General features: G+C 41.3%; 1 protein-coding gene across 2 annotated transcripts in view; it reads right to left on the reverse strand.

Moving 5' to 3' along the window:
• Nucleotides 1–17,447, reverse strand: part of FBXW8 (F-box and WD repeat domain containing 8) — a 102,980-nt gene that overhangs the window by 29,897 nt on the left and 55,636 nt on the right. For both annotated transcript variants that reach the window (XM_074356166.1, XM_010963628.3), the window contains 2 exons: nt 10,579–10,775; nt 7,430–7,636 (listed from right to left, as the gene is read on the reverse strand). In XM_074356166.1, coding sequence (XP_074212267.1) covers nt 7,430–7,636; nt 10,579–10,775 — 404 coding nt within the window. The remainder of the gene's footprint in view (nt 1–7,429; nt 7,637–10,578; nt 10,776–17,447) is intronic.

Genomic DNA, 17,447 nt, shown 5'->3' on the forward strand with positions numbered 1-17,447 from the left:
GATGTTTTTAGAAATTAGAAAACGACAGGAGTGTCATTGATATACAAAAACTATGCAAATGTGAGTGCAGAGAAATGATGATCGAGACAGTGCCAGCCCTCTCCAACAAAGCTTCGCATCTCTCAGTGACTGTACACAAAGTGACTCAGCATTCACATTAACTCTCTGCATACGTTGTGCAAGAAGCCAAATTCACCTGCCCCTTCCTATTCTAAATGTGTTCCTTCAAAATAACTCAGGAAAATGAATCTTGTGAAGAACACACTTCTCACTGCAAGCATGGCTTGAGCACAGCTCCCACACCAGCCCACGGTCCCTGTGCTCCAGCCCGCCCTGGAAACTCCCTCCTCCAGGCCTGGTACCTCTGCCCAGACTGCCCCCTTGCCCAGCTCTCCAACTCTGACCTGACCCTAAAACTGGTGGGGATGGGGAGGTGAAGCCTAACAAGTCCTGAGCACCAGCCATAAGCACATTACCTACTTTTTCCAGGTGCTACCCCATTTCCAGATGGGAAACCTGAGGCATGTAGGCAACTTGCCTAAGGTTTATCGGACTCTAAAACCTTTGTTCAGTCCCCACTGGTTGTACCACTACCTGACTTAGCTGAAAATACTTCTCCTTATATTTACTTTCTGTAACTTCATCACTCCCTCCCAGGGGTGGTTCAGGGTCACAAAAGATCCTAAAGCACTCTTAGCTTCTACAAGCAGCAGCAGCCTTCCAAGAATACTTTCTGCAGAATCACCCTTCATGGTTGTAGTGAAAACCAGAAGTGGCCGGGTCCTCCAAGGTCTCTAAGTCAGAGATTTGTCTTGAGAAACCCTAGGGCTCTTTGGAGGTGCTTCAGGGTTTCCACAACATGTGAGGAGAATTTCATTTATTATTATCCACTATTAAAAATATACTACCAATTATATAAATTTTGGATACTATTTTAATACTAAAACAGGTACAAATGCATATGAATATTCCATCCTGATCTGCATACTTACTTGTATCATTTTTTCATTACTCTGGAATTCAGCAAATTCACTGTGAAGGTCTCCCAATGACCTCACGTCCATCTCCACATGGAGAAAACCACCTCTGCATTGCTAAGCTGTGTTAAAGACCATAAGGCGGTAAGCCCCGAGGCAGACGTCATGTGTGTGTCATCTCTATTTCCAGGGCCTATCAGAAATCTAGCATATAGGATGTGTTCAGTAAGCAGTCATTAACAATGCCAGCAACCTCAGAAAAAAAAAAATGGACCCTTATGGTAATCAACATCACTCAGTAACCTAGAAAATCGGTCTCCAAGAGCTATTTTCTTAAACTTCTCCAGGAAGGAAGTAAATAAATATGAAAAATGTCAAAGGTTTAAGGTGAAAGTGAAAAGGAAATGAGACATTTATTTGCTTTGTGAACTTTCAATTTTAAATTATTCATCCAGCTTGTAGAACACTAACTTTTTAGCTGTCCTCCGGAATGGAACCTTGAACAACAGGAAAGACGGATTTCATATTCTCGTGTAGGTAAGGGAGAATGGGGCCAGAAACCACGAGCACTGCGTTTGATTCCAAAGTCTCTCCCAGACAGGTATTTCAACTCGTGACGAGTGCAAGTAACCAATCCAGAGTCTTTTCACGTCCGTGTATAGGGAATGATTATCATAAGAGATGTTAGCAATTATTTTCCAGCGTGATGTAAGCTGAGGCAGCAGCGCCAAGCAAGCGTCCTTGTCAAACACACGCCAGCCTTCTGAATTACTTCACTCACGTTCCCCTGATTAGGATGCGCGCTGCGTGCTGCTTAATACGATCTGCCACCGAATGCCAAGTACTTCAGAACTAAATTAGGAAATATGTCCAAATATATAGAATGATGCTAAGAGCTGTAAGTGGGTCTCTCTCTTCCTTTATGAGGTATGAGACTCATCGCCAACATAATGCTCTTAAATGAGGCAATTCTATCTTCTAACCCTCCACCTCTGAGAGCAAAATTTAATTGAGGCAGCAAAAGAATTAATAAAGATGATATGGTATCATAAAAACGTTTTCATGGATGGAAGTATTTTTGACAGATTCAGGAAATATGAAACAAAGACATTTTAAAGGGACATTTGGGCACAGAGGGCCACATTAACAGAGTTGACACTGATCTTTTTGCTCTGCGGCATGATGAAGAGGTGAGGCCACAGTAATTGCTATTACATTTGTTTTCTTCTGCAATTGTATGCTGCTTAGCAATGACTACTTGTAAGATCATTTATGCCACAGAAGTCTGAGAACCCAAGATGCAATGTCAAAACTTAAGAATCCATTTTCATCTAAAAGCAAAAGAACTTCAAAAACAGCCCTTCTCACCAGCAAGACACAAGAGCTGATGAAGGAGTACTAAACAAGTTCCAGCCCAATCATTCCTGCCAGCAGTAGGTATGGCCCTTGGGAGATGCCATCAGAGAAGCAACAGTAGAGCAATGGATGCCTCAACCCGTTTCAGAAGTCCTCTGCTACGGGTCTGCCTCCAGTGGTAGGTCAGCTCAACACGACTCCACGGGGAAAGGAGAAAGTTTAAACCACCTAATCACTTAAAGAATCAAGGAAGTGTGGGTGCTGGACAGTCACATGTCCAACCCTCCTCATTTTACAGAAAAGAGGCAGATCAGACGACTCTCTTAAAAGAACCACAGGCTTTCCCTCAAGTGGTACAACACAAAGTGAGAAGGGGCCCCTAGCGGTGCGGGTTGTATGTAGCTCTTTCCACCCTAACAGCGGTCTGATAGGGCTCTCAGGTTCTTTCCCATCAAGTATCACAATGTTTATTGATAGATAAACCATATAAAATCAGGGCAGGAACACGACTTGATAAATTAGGGGGACAATTTCCACACTATAATAAGAGGGACCAATTCAAATTCTCACCATTTGCTTCACACTCACAGAAACCATTTCAAGGGCATTTGTAGTCTCTCAGAACTGATCAGTTTTGTGCAAGTAAACCATGTTTCTTTTAAAAAAAGACTTGTGCACTTGCCCAGGCACTGATTCTAGGTGAAGCCCTGTGATGCTAGATGAGGTCATTCATCCTCAAAGCAGAGAACTACAAAATAATTAAATGAAGGTCAGGGCCAGACAGATCTGTTTATTCCTTCTGGCCTCATTTTGCTGTGATCTTTCTGTAAAGTCCGTGAGAGGAAAGATGGTAAGGAACCGCTGGGAAAATGGGATGCACTGCCATCTACCACTTTCCAAGAAACGCCCTATAGAGGGCCGTGTCTATAAAAATGATGAAGGCACAGACCCCTCTGACCCAGCAAGTGTCCTTGGAGGAACTAATTCTACAAACATATTCATGTGGACCAAGTATTATTCCCAACAGCAAAACACTGGGAGCAACCTAACACCCATCAGTAGGGGGATAGCCGAATTACTTAAGGTACGTGCACAAGGTGCAACATCACAAAATTGCAAAACAAACAAACAAAAAACCATCAGGAAGTTCTTTATTTTGTCATAAGAAACGATGAAATGATCTCCAAGAGATTTTGTTGCAGGAAAAAGCAACATGGAGAACAATAATATAGTATTTTACCATTTATATTTTTTGCAAAGAGGGGATTGAGGGCATGTATGGATACTCTGCTTACATAGCATAAGGATGCATGAGAAACCGGCAACACTGATTTGGCTCCAGGCAGAGAAACCGGGTGGCAGGTTGAAAAAAGTAGCAGGAGTCATTCCACTGCACACCCTCCCTTTCCCATCTTTTGACTTCTGAATTAGGTGAATGCATTACCCAGTCAAAAAATTACCTTTAAAAAAAGATGTTTAAACATCTGATCTTTTAAAAAAAGAGTGAAAATTGATAATAGCCATTTCTTTCTATGACTTTATTTGGCCAAAGAAGATGCTGGCAAACCCAAGGGTGGCCCCTAATTCTGGCCTCTAAATTCCAAAAGTCTGGGGAATCCCTGCACCACAGGAAAACCAAAATGTACCACAGCACTAACTCTTTCTCTGATTCTTACTACCTAAGCTGGAAATGAGTGAATCAGCTGTATTCAGAAGCCTTTCCTTAAGATTAAATAGACAAATGGTCGCTAAAGGTAAGTTACTTGGTTCATTTCCTTATAAAACTCTGTTTATTAACAGAGCTAGGTTACTTGACAAGTACCAGTTTGCTGAATCTGTGCATAATGCTGTTTGTTTGTTTGTTTGTTTTGTTTTGTTTTGTTTTTTTGAGGGGGAGGTATTAAGGTTTATTTATTCATTTACATTTAGAAGAGGTAGAAGAGGTACTGGGGATTGAACCTAGGACCTCGTGCATGCTAAGCATGTGCTCTACCACTTGAGCTATACCTTCCCCTCATAATGCTGTTTTAAGGCTCCAATGCCAGAACACAACTGGCAGTCTGTAACTACCCATGACAAACACATGACAGGCTGGCTAGTAGATATATGAATAGATGAATGTGAACCATTATTACTGATGCTCATTCAGCTGTGGTGCCTATAAAATGCTAATGTGATCATCATATGGTGCAAGGATATTCTCCAACTAAACAAAAACAGAACGTCTGGAATACGTCTACTGGTCACGCAAATTTCAGTTCCTGACTAAAATTCTGCATCAACATTTGGATTTCAGTGTCTGATTTTATCACAGTTAATCACTACTGGACTAGAGCTAACCCCCAGTTCTGTATCAGGCACAAACGAAGATAACCCCAACCTGTGTTCTCATAAAGCCTTTATCTGAATCCTAGACATACAGGCCAGAGGCACAGACACAAACCCCCATGGGTACATAGCTTCAGGCAAATTCTACTGCTAATAGGCTCACACTGAGCTAATAAAATGTGCTGGAACACAAGCTGCCAGGCCGGAGACAGACAGACCCAAAGTGCGGTACTCATAAGCAAAGTGACACTGAGCCTGCACATGAGGCTTTGAGAATTATGACAGTACATTATGGGGTGGCAGGATGCTACCAAAATCTCACAGAGCCACCCATGACACAGTTTAATTCACACAGAAATGTTGGCTTTTCTGAGGAAAGCAGGAAATCCACTAAACATAATCAGATGGGAAGTCTCACCTCTGTAAAAATAAGGAAAGTTTCATAGCTAAAGCTTGGCTTCCCTCACGTTCGAGTGGGTGGCGTTCATGTTGGTGAAACATGTCAATGCAGAGTTATCACCGGCACTAGTAACAACAACCCATCCACCCACACGAGTGTTTGAAGGTTTGGGGTGTACTCACAAAATATCTGGATGACTAAACGCTACTGTCAGATTTCAAAAAGATATTTAAACACATTCTTGTAGCAAATTTACTTCCACTCTTAATTTTAAAACATCAGTGAAAAATATCTGTTAACAAGCTGTTGGAGAGACTATAACTTTTTACAAAGGAGTTTTCATCAAATTAATGTATGAATCAGCTGATTCTTATAATTAATGCTTTTTTAATTAGGTTGGAAATTTTGAGAGGCATCCAAAAAAGTGCCTACTTATATCTGTAGCTAAAGGATGCTCCCAGTCGAATTTTGTGCTGAGCAATCCCTTTAACTGGTTTCTCAAATATGTCCACTCCAATTGTATCACAATAGAAACAGATGCAGATAAGTCAAAAGAAATAGGAACTGCCAGATGAAAAATGTATTAAAAATATGAAAAATTTAAACCAGGCTAGTATTAAATACAACCATCATCTTGCTACACTGAGAACTTGAGAAATAAATGAGATAACTGAAACTTGGAAGTACGATGGATGAAAAATTAGAAAGCAGTCTCTCTTCTCTCAACAACTGAGCTCACCGAGGATTGGAAAAGTGTTTTCAAAGACTGAGAAAGGAAACTGCCTTAGGAAACCAAATACTGTCCCCTTCCCCCACTCCCTGGGAAGACAAAACATAGGACTTATATCATCATAGACTTTCCAGCTAAGATATGCTGTACACGCTCCAGCAAAGCAGGCCAACTTGAGCACAAAGGGAGTCCCTTCTCACAATGAGATTATAATAAGCCACATGTGTCTTCTATGGTTTTATCTATCTTCCTAGATGAAGAATACACAATTGGAACCCAGGTTGCAAAACCCATGAACACCTAGATTTGGCCTTACAGGTGTCTATACATAGGGGAAACAAGATGTAAAAATCACAACCAGAGGCCAGACTCAAACTGTGAGTGGTGGAAAGAACAGGGAGCTCACAGTGATGGTTTTTAACACCCTAGAGCCAGGCACTACACTTAAAGCTTCACACATTTGTTCTCACTTAATTCTACAATTTTATGAAGTAGATACTGTTAGGAACTCCCTTTTACAAATGAGGAAACTGAGGCACAAAGAAGGTTAAACACAACCTGTTTAAGGTCACATTGGGCAGTAGGTGGTAGGGTTGCAGCTGGAATGCTGGCAGTGTGCGTCCAGAGCCTGGCTCTCTTCCGTTTCACAACACTGCTATGTGGACAAGGGTTCCTTCCTTAGAAGGAGGATGTCATCAGAGGAGCCGCTGGCTCAGAGGAGTTCCTTCCCAGGGATTACACCCACTGCCAGCAGGGTCAAGAGCTGGCAAATTGGAGGAAAATCAAAACAAAACAAAACTTTATCCCTCTCTCCTCTGATTCCACTGGAAGAGAAAGAGTTCTGTAAGTCAGCTTTAAGACTAAGTACTTGGCCTACAGTCAGGATAGTAAAACACTAAGTCGTGATAAAATTGAGTCATCACGCAAAGAATTTCAATTAAAAACTTGTCTCCTTGTTTCTGGCTCAAGGAGTACTGGAGGCAATTTTACACACTGTGGATGAAAATGTAAATTTTGATGCAACCTTTTTAGAGGGCAGTTTGGCAATGTCCATCAACCCTCCTACCAAGCAACATAATTGTTAGGAATCTATCCTAGAGATACACTACATAAGGACTTTTTCAAGGTGCAACATGCTTTGCAGCACTGTCTATAACAGCTCAAACAGCGAAAGCAACCTAAATGCCCACCGGTGAGGGGGCTGGTTAAACAGACTGGGTTGTATGCACTGTTGGAATCCTAGGGAAAGGGAGCTGACATAAAATGCTCTCCGAGGTACACTGCTGAAAAAAAACGATGGGCACAAAACAGATGTATACCTCTCATTTCTACAAAGATACATTTTTAGGGTATAAATATACCTATACATATGCATTAAAAATTTCCAGTTTGGATACCAAAAAACTGTTAATAGTTTCTTCTGTGGAGTAGGGCTGGAGGAAGGGAAGAGAAAGAAAACAATTACTTTTCATTTTATATGATTTTGAAGTACCCGATTTTTTTTTTTTACCATGCTGATATATTGCCTGAACACAACTTTTAAAATATATTATCACAGAGATTTAATTTTTAAACTGCCTTCTAAAAAATAAAATTCATGTTCTTTTCTGTTAATTGTGCATCTTGCTATTTTTGTACCTTGTTTCCTTCATACACCCATCCCAGACTCTTCACACCGAAAGCAGCCTGGCTGGCTGAGACATCTAGACATGTGACAGGCTGGCCGTAGACATAATGGAGGGTTCTGGCAGAGTCCTCGGCTTTTAGCAGGTATACCAGATCTCCAGCAGTGGCTACCGCCACAGGGTACCTTCCAGTATCTGGAACTATTTCAAGGTAGTCAACCTGTTAAAGAATAAGAGTTGTTTAGTCCTTCACATCTCGCCTACAATTCATCCTGACTTGGTCAAAAATTCTTCCTACACATCCATGAGAAGACCAGCAACCCAACAGAAAAAATGGACCAAGGGTCAGTTCACAGGAAGTGAAACACAGTTCTTACACATACGAAAAGATGCTCGTCATAAAAGAAACACAATACACTCCTAAAGGGAGAACTACAAAGTGAAAATTCACCAAGATGCCATTTTCATCTGTCATATCAGTAAAGATTAATCAGTCTGATGAGATACTGGGCTGGAAGTGGAGGGGGGACAAACAACCACATTTATGGATCCCACTTGCAGTTGGTGAGATGTAATCTGGTCTGACTTCTACAGAGGAAAATCTGGCAACATTTATCACAATGTCAAATGCACATATGCTCTGACCCAGCAAGCCACTTTTGGGAATTTATTTACAAATAAACTCACATTTATGCAAAACAGTTGCATACAAAGTTATTTCCTGTAGCACTATTTGGTCATACCTAAAAACTGAGAAACCCTAAACATGCATTACTAAGGGACTAATTAAATAACTTACAGTATCTCTACGTTTTCTATACCACGTGGCTATAGAAAAAAGCCTGAAGACATTCTTTATAAACTCATACATACAGGATCCTCTCTAAGACAAATTTGGGGGAAAAAAGAAAACAAGGTAACAGGATTCACAGTGTGCTACTGTGTGCAAAGGTGGGGCAGAGGAAGCCTGTGATAACCTTGGCTGGAACGTGCACAAATCTAACAATGACTGCCTTTGGGGAGGGAAACAGGTTCTGGGGTGGAGTGGAAGGAGGATTTCGCCCTGTAAACCTTATTGTGCCTTTTAAATTCTGAACCATGAAGCTGTAGTAACTATTCAAAAATAAAAGTTAGTTTTACTTTTTTTCACAAGAAACAGAATAAATAAAGTTCACTCAGTTCCAAATGACAAAAAATCACATTTTAACACTTGTACAGAAGCCAAAAATGTGTTGCTAAAAGGTCAGAACTATCTATGTTATCTGCTTTCTCCTGGTTTCAGTGTCATCCGAGGGTAGGGAGGCCACTGCGAGCATTTTTGTGCCACCACAGTCCTCCCAGCTGCATCACTGCTAACACGTTCTCTCATCCGCACAGGTGTGAGGAGCTCCCTTTAGGAATAACTTGCTTTTCTGTATTCCTAAGTGACACGCTTCCCCCCGAGCGCAGGGTCCGCCTCGCGGAGTAAATTCTGAGAGTACAAGAGCAGAGGGGAGTCGCCCACACGATTATGAAAATCCACAGTGTAAAAGGACAGCACTGCCCTGACCAGAAGCCAAACGAGTTCAAAGGCCTGAATCCTGAGAACCGTCCAGAGGCGCCTGAGAGAGAGTAAACATCTGGGTGACTGCGCTAATCCTCAGGCCCGACAGCGTGAGCAGCGGCCCCACGGCCCCAGGTCCCCAGCCCGGGGCCCATCACAAAGGACGGCTGTTCTAGGCCAGCATTACAAACCTGGGAACGCTGCCACTGTGGTTCAGGGAGCCTATCTGGGGAAGACAAAGATGGCCCAGCAGTCTGGGAAGGGGCGCCTTCTCCAGAGAGTGTGTTCTGTGGCAAGCCCTCATCCAGGGTGAGAAAACATAAATAGAAAGTATCACAACACATGCCTAGAGCACCAGCTGGTGTGTCCTCTCCCTCGTGCTAAAAACCATCTCTTACTTTCCTAAAATCAGCCTGATCAGTCTAGCCATTTAATTTCACCTTCTGCTGGATTTCTGACAGACCAAGAGGCTCAGACTGACTGTGGCTGTGCCATTTACTGGGAACTGAAAACGCTTCCTGCCTGTGCCAGGATACCACCTTACTGCCAAGGCCGGATTTGCACTTTCTGGAGGGACTCAGATCTTAACTGAGTTCAGATAGTTATTATTGACCTACAGTATTCTCTAGTTGGAGACCAAATAACAAGCACTAGGTAGTTTTGAGAACAAACAGAAATATGGTATTTTCACATTTTTTCTAATAAAACCCCAGGAGGAGATGACAGCATCAGGCCGTTTGGGGGGAACACCACACCCGAACTGCAGAGACTGGTCACTAAAAGGGAAAGCAGCTTATGGCAGGTGAAGCAGTGACGCCATGGCTTTTTGGTTATTCATGTCTAACAAGACTTTCCACTAGGGGACAAGGGAGACGAACAGGATTTGTTCCAGGTCAGGCCATCAATTTACTATTCAGCATTGGCTTTTCTGTTCACTCTCATTCTAGGGCCAAAACCAAGGTTGCTTTAAATTAAATCCAAATTCAGCATGGACAGATTTAAGCCTTTCCTTCTTACTAACAAATCACTCCCCCAGCCCAATACAAATGTAGAGGCTCAGATACCACTGAACTCGGGAATATGCTCTATGTAAAGAACTCTTAAGGCTGACTTAGCTTCACACAGGATGTTGTGGAACACGGCTCCCAAGGTGACACTGATTTAAATCTACTTTCACTCAAGAGTTACTCTTAATGCCAGCTGAGACAATCTTGGAATGCAGACAGTGTAGAATGGAAAGCTTCTTTTCCACATGGGCTGGGATGGTACCACTGAACTCATTTTCACTTATATATCTCAGATTTCCAGCAGTGAATGTCCTGTTAATGTGAAGGAGACTGAGGACGACAGTGATGAGAAACTCTAGCTCTGAAGTCAGCCCTAAGGTTGAAATCACAACTTCTTACCTGGGGCAAGCAACTCACTGATCTAAGCCTCTACTGGCTTCTTGGTAAGTGGGGAAAATAAAACCACCTATTTCGAAAGGCTGAGATTTATGGACATGAGGCCCACAGGAGCCCTGGTGAATGGGTGCTTCCAACATCATTACTATTTGTTTGTATCAGACCCAGAGATTCTAAGAATGAAAAATAAAATGACCAGACTAAAATTTTGCTCACCAGTTTCTGAACTTCAAATTCTGCAGTTATTTGCCAATATCCCTCCTCATTGGGGCATAACATTACGACATCAAAAGCAGAAGCTGTAGCAACAGTTGCATCTTCCTGGCTGAGAGCTAGTGCTTGTATTCTCGCATCATGCTCAAAACGATGAATAGGATACTTTCCAGTCCTTAGATCCCAAATATTAAGAAATCCTATGTAGAAAAAAATAATTCAGGTAACAATTAAAAATTCACTTAATATGCACAATTACAAACTAATCTTGAAATATAAAGAAAGTTTAAAAGATAAATAATAAATTGGTAAAAAATATATTTGCATCACATATAACAAAGGGCCGATTTCCTTACTATATAAAGAGCTTCTAAGATTCAATAAGAAAAGGCAATTGAAAAGTGAACAAAGGACATAAGAATGCTGTTCACAGAAAAACAAATGCAACTGACACATAAACATCTGACAAATGTAAAAAGTCACAATCTGAAAAATACAAATAAAAACTATAATAAGGTACTACTTTTCATCAAATTGACAAAGGCAAAAAATTTCATAGAACATTTTATTGTTGAGGATGTGGAGAAATAAGTTCTCTCTTAAATTTTTGGTAAGAATGTAAACTATTTCACCCAACTCTGGAGGCAATACAACAACTTTTATCAAATTACAAACATACACAGGAGAGTCACTATAATGTTTTAAATTATGTCAGAAGATCAGAAGTTAGCTAAATGTCCACCAACAGAGAACTACTTTTTTCAAAAGTCATTGAAAAAAATTGTGTACAGATAAGTCTATGGTTGTTTAAGTTCAAATCCAGCTCCACTGCTTGCTAGCCGAAGGCCTTGGGCAAGTTGCTCATTGCTGAGAGCCTGTTTTCTCATCTGCAGAACTGAAGATAACATTACCTACTACACAGGACTGTTGGGCAGACTAAAGGTGATAAATGATACAAAACGCTGGAGAGAGACGTTATTTTATATATTTTATAGTGCCTGCTATGTTATAGAGCATATTTAATCTATCAATAATGCTATCGCCCACCCGTAAGTCCAGTCCTATTTCCTATAACTTCCTATTATCTAAAGCAGATCAAGTTTCACTTTTCTTCTCTTTGCAACCCCTCTTCCTATCTTTCTTTCCTTGTCCTTTGTCTTTAAACAGTAAATGCTTCGAACTTAGATTTTACTATAAGGCGTCATTCAGCACTAAATAGAGCGAGTCAGAAGAAAATAATACATTTGGGCTGCTTTGCAAGGCTTTCAAACTGTCAGTAGGCTAAGGAGGTGACTACAAACAAAAGAAGAGCTTTCCTCAAGTTAAATGTTGCTTCAGATGTAAAACACAGTGTACTCTTCTAAGAATTATGATAAACTGGGGGGACAAGCAGATTGCAAAAGGCTCCACAACACGTTCCTCTGGCAAATATTTTGGCAAATTCTTTCCATTCTGACACAGAAGAAACAGATATGCTGCAGAAAATGCAATGGCTCTACACATTAGAGAGGAGCCAGGCACATTCCAAGATGTGCCTCTTCCTAATATTCCTGCATTGCATTTGTTTACAGGCATCACAATACAACAGCAAAGCAACTGCTACTACATAAAGCTTCTGGCTCCTCTGTCTCCCCTCCTACAGTGCTGACTTCCATCCTGGGGGATCAGCATTATTTTCGTTTGACAAAAAAGAAGCAGAAACTCCATGAGGTTCAGTAACTGGTCCAAAGCCACTTGGTATGTGATGAGGCTGGGCTAGAGTTTAGCTAGAAAGTGCAGGATGAGCGGCTGCATTTACAAGTGCATAAAATAACTATGAGCTCAATGAGTAATCGCCATAAACTCAACCTGTGTTCTGCCAAGTGTGGAAGTTATTCAACCACAGCTCACTCGAAGCACACATGGAGTTTATCTATAAACACATTTTTCATTATTAATCAAGTATTGGTTTTGTTGGCATCATTTCCCCAACAGAACTGTATGCAATAAAATACTCTACACTGCAAGGTTGCAGAGCTATTCTACAAAGGGGCTTTTTAGAAAATATATTTAGGGTGCCAACCATTTAAGGAGCACACCCTTCTCTTCTGGGTGCCTGTTATGTCATGATCTTCGTCAATTTTCTCTACTTCAACTATTAAGTGTACAACTCAGTCAGATCATCAGTGCCCCTATCATTTGCACAGCCCTCCAAGGTCACTTTTAGGTGCATTAACAGTTAGGATTGTCATGTCTGCTTGATGCACTGACCCTGTATTATACGCAATGTCCCTCAATCCCTGGTTATGCTCTTTGCTCTGAAATCTACTTTGTCTGATATTGCTACAGCCACTCCAGCTTGCCTTCAGTTAGTGTTAGTATGCATGCCTTCACCTTGCCTCCTGTCTTTATACCTGACATGGGTTTCTTGTAGACAGCATATAATTGGTCTTGCTTTTAATTGGGGTGTTTACAGACTATTTATCTTTAATGTGATTATTGGTAAAGGTGGGTTTAATCCACCATTTTGCTGCTTGTTTTTTATTTGTCCTGTTTGTTCTTTGCTCCCCTTTCCCCTCTTTTTCTGCCTTCTTCCGGACTAAATATGTGGATTAATTATGCATTTACTTCATTTTAATTCCTCCATTGGTTTACTAGCCAAAACTCTTATTTTAGTGGTTGCTTTAGGAGTTTAACATACATCTGTGACTTACCAGCCTACCTTCAAGCGATAACACACAACATCACGTAGAGTGTAAGAACTTTACAGCAGCAAACTTCCATGTCCTCCCTCCCAGCCAGCCTCTCTGCTATTGTTGCCACACTTTTTATCTCTACATATGTTGTAAACCCCACATAACATTGTTATTTCTACATAGGCAGGCAATTATCTTTTAAAGAGAAAAAATTTAAAAGCCATTTGTATTTACCCATGTAATTACCACTTCCACTGCTCTTCCCGTATCACTTGTAACATTATTAAATCCTGCAGCTTTTGCAAGATTTGTGGTTACACTTTGCAACTGTATTGTTGGGTATCTAACCCCAAAACACCTGGGCAAGGTGAGGAGGAACAAACACAGCAGCTAACAGGAGGGCTGTCTGACTGAAAGGTAATTTTATAAAAGGTCATTTTATTAGTTAATAGAGTTGTTATCATGGCTACTTTTATAACCTCAAAACTGCAGGGGCCTGAACAGTAAATACCTGAATTATAAGAATGTTTCGTAATATTGTAGTGATTATCCACGTCAATCAATATTTAGCCAAAAAGGAGTCAGTGCAACAACACAACTCAGTAAGTATTTTTTGAGCCTCTGCTCTGGACCAGCCACTGTTCTAGGCACTGGGGAAACCGCAGTGAACAACACAAAATAAACAAAAAAGTCCCTGACCGCGTGGAGTTTACATAGTAGTGGCATCACCAAGCATCTCTTTTGGGGGCATTCAGGAGGGATATGATCCCAGTGCTCACAAAATTCACATTGGAGAGAGACAAGGTAGAGTCACAAAAATATAACATATACACACGAAGTGCAGTGGGAAAATGGATAAGTTTAACTTTTTGTCCTGTTGTCACACTATTTAAAGACCCCCCCCCCAAAGGAGCAGCTAACTTTTGCAGACATTTCAAGCTGAACTGCATTACATGATATTAAAGAAGTAGTAGCCAATGCCTGTCAGAGCCAAATAAATTCCCTTCTTAAGCAGGTGATGATTTTAAAAATATGATGTAAATTCATTTGAAAGGCCAAGTTTTATCATATTGTAGATGCAGCAATAATACGGATTTGACACTTGGTATTGGGTGGACTTCTGGAGCGGAAGAATTCTGTCCTTTCCCTGCTATATCTCCTATGGAGTGAATTCAGCTGAACATCAATCATGGTTTACTGAATGCCTGTCTTATGTTTTAGCAAGGGAACATTTGGTTGTAAGAAATAAATCAACTGGCTTAAATACATAAGGAAACAGACTGAAGAGGAGGACTATTTCATGGAACCCAAGGGCAGGAAGTATAGCTGGACATTAAAAAGGATCAGCTCAGACCATGAACTAGGAAAACACTTGGCCCCAAGGCAGTGTACGTACCTTGCCCCTGCTTCTCTCTGCAGCTCCGGGCATCCCTCTCTCTCTCCTCCTCAAAACAAAGCAGCTTTCTCTCTTCCCCACTTCACAAGGTCTTCTGTTCCAAGCACACAACTGAGACAAAGTCTGAAGCCCAAGTGGCTCAGCCCAGACCGTGAATCAGCTGCCCTTAGGCCTGGGGCCCGTATCCTTATCTATTCAACTGAGGCCAAAAGGCCAGCTCAAATTCTATGAATCTGCCTACCTCTAAAGGGACTGGGGAGGGCCTTTAGAGAAAGGAGACTCTTCAAAAGGTGTCTACTACCCGCATCCCGCGTGCTAGGCCCAGGTGAAGCCAGAGAAAACTTCTTAGCAAATGCGGAGGGAGCTTCCGTGTGGTTCCTTGGTACTGACTTAACAGACAGGTCATCGCCATCACTCCCTGAACCAGGCACAGCGCTGAGAGCCAGAGCTAACGGCCCGTCTGCCCCCATACCAGGAAAGCTGGAAGGAGAGCAGGTGTCTGTCTCTCTCCCTGACAAAACCTCAATCGCCAGATAAAAGATGTTTAATCCTGAGCTAGTTCCATTCATGAGAAATATGAAAAGGAAGCAGACAAAAGAAAAACGAAGGGTCTCTTGAAAAACCTGGAAGACCACAATGAGTGAGGGACACTGGCCCAATAAAGTAGATAGGAGTAGGGCTTGGCAGTCCCACCTGCTCTCTGGGCCCTGGACCCTCCACCTTGACGAGCGGCAGCAGGGCTGCAGGAACTCTGAGTTCACAGCAGCCCAGGAACAGTCATTAATGGTGACATGAGTAACGATGGCCAGTCTTTTGAGGAGACATAAAGCCTGCTCAGCAGCTGTGGATGGGCACCCATGCCAGTTTGCAGCATACCCCTCCCACCTCCCAAAGGAGGCCAGCCAGAGTGTGGTAATGAAACTGCACATAGTGGAAATGGGATCTAAATGAGTTTAAACTGATTTATGTTAGCTTTTGTAAAGATTACTCGATATCAGGAAAGTGCTACCACTGTGAAATAATGTCGACAATCCTTAAGACCTCTGCCTAATGGTACTTGCACAGAATATTTATATTCCTCGTCATGGGAACAAGGACCATAATGGATACCATTTTTGTTTTATTAGGGATGCATATTTAAATTAATCTGCTATTTGCCTAAACAATTAGCTGCTTCTGTTTGCACGCACAAAGCCAAAATTGCAATTAGGCTTCCATCAAAAAGATAAGTCCCAACTAAAACTGTCCCGGTGGAGTCATAAGAGCTCAAGGCAGAACTTTCCAAAATTACTTTTTAGCATAATGGTAATTATGTTAATTGCTTGAAAGGTAAATAACTGCTGAACTGGTTTTGGAAAAAGACAATTGGTATTAACCCTCCCCATTGATCTTTTTCATGCACCATAAAATTTAAAATAAGTTAATGGTTTAGAAAGCCATAGACTGGTCACTACTTGAATTGCAGAGTATCTCCTGTGGTCTTCAGTGCTTTCTTGATCAGAACTTATTTTAAGCCATGAGCTCCTGTTCGCTTAAGCTCGTACAATAAACACCTGAGGCTTGGTCTCAGCTTTGTAATAGTTAAGTAGACAGGATCAATTAACTGCAGTTCAGAGACACAGAATGAAGCTGCTATTTATAAAGACAGCTGGCAATCTCAATTTCCACCATGTAAATAAACATTTGCCTATAAGATATTAAGCGGGAGTCAAAGGAAATTTTGCAACAAGCATTTTAACAGAAATTTTAAATACACCCATAGCACTCACTAAACGTGTGCCTCTTCACTCATTAAGTTTACACAGTATCACTGTGAAATGTAGGCCAGGGATGTCAAGGTGGCATAAATTTTGAGAGGACAAAACAAGTTCTGCTTCCACAGAAGAGGTGGTCAGTTGGATGTTAAAAGCAGTGCAAACAAGAGTCTTTATGAAGGGCCAAATAATGGAGGGTTCTGAAAAAGAAAAAAGCTGAATGAAATTGATTCTTCACTTGGATGCTGCCTCCACTGTGCATGTCATCCTTGACATCCCAGGTGAACATAGCTCTAAAGTTGAACTCCATGGCTTACAGCAGAAAAACAGTACATCTGGAGTGCTCTGGAAGCTGCATTCCAGACTGACAAGTAAGGCGATCTGAATGGGCCTGTGGTCCAATGAAGTGACTGGTCAGGACATAAGCGAGACACGAGGTCACCAAAGCAGAAACTGAGTCAAGAAGGAGGAAACATGAATATATTTGGTAGTCTCAAGTCCAAAGCAAAAGGAAAGGACATTCTGAAAAGGAGAATCAAAAATGAAGAGACAGTAAACTGAAAAAGAGGCAAATGATATAGTGTAAGAATATGACAATGAGACTAAATGGAAGAATTTAAAGTCAAAGGAAACACAGGTTGACGTGGAAGATATCGGACCAGCTCTTCTACAAGGGAAAGTGCGAGGAGGCAGACGGTGTGAAAGAGACATCACTGTGCACACAGCCACTAACTCCAGCCAGTTCTTTCCCACAAAGTAACTGAGTGATGTGAACATAACATAGAATCTATCTGGAAGAGTGTGTCAGATGCTGGGAGTGGTCAATGCCTCCAGAGAAGAGAAGAGGTGACTTGGGGAATCAAAGGACTCAGTGGTGATAGGGAGAGAAAGAAAACTTTTTACTATACGTATATCCTTTGGTGCTAATTGAGTTTTTTCTACATCAATTTGTTATACTTTGTATATATATCTTTATAAATACTTATCAGTGATGGGATGTTTTTATTGTTTTTTTCCAATCATAATCTTCGTAATTTTATAATCAAT

Source organism: Camelus bactrianus, chromosome 32 (assembly GCF_048773025.1).
Source record: "Camelus bactrianus isolate YW-2024 breed Bactrian camel chromosome 32, ASM4877302v1, whole genome shotgun sequence".
NCBI lineage: Eukaryota > Metazoa > Chordata > Mammalia > Artiodactyla > Camelidae > Camelus > Camelus bactrianus.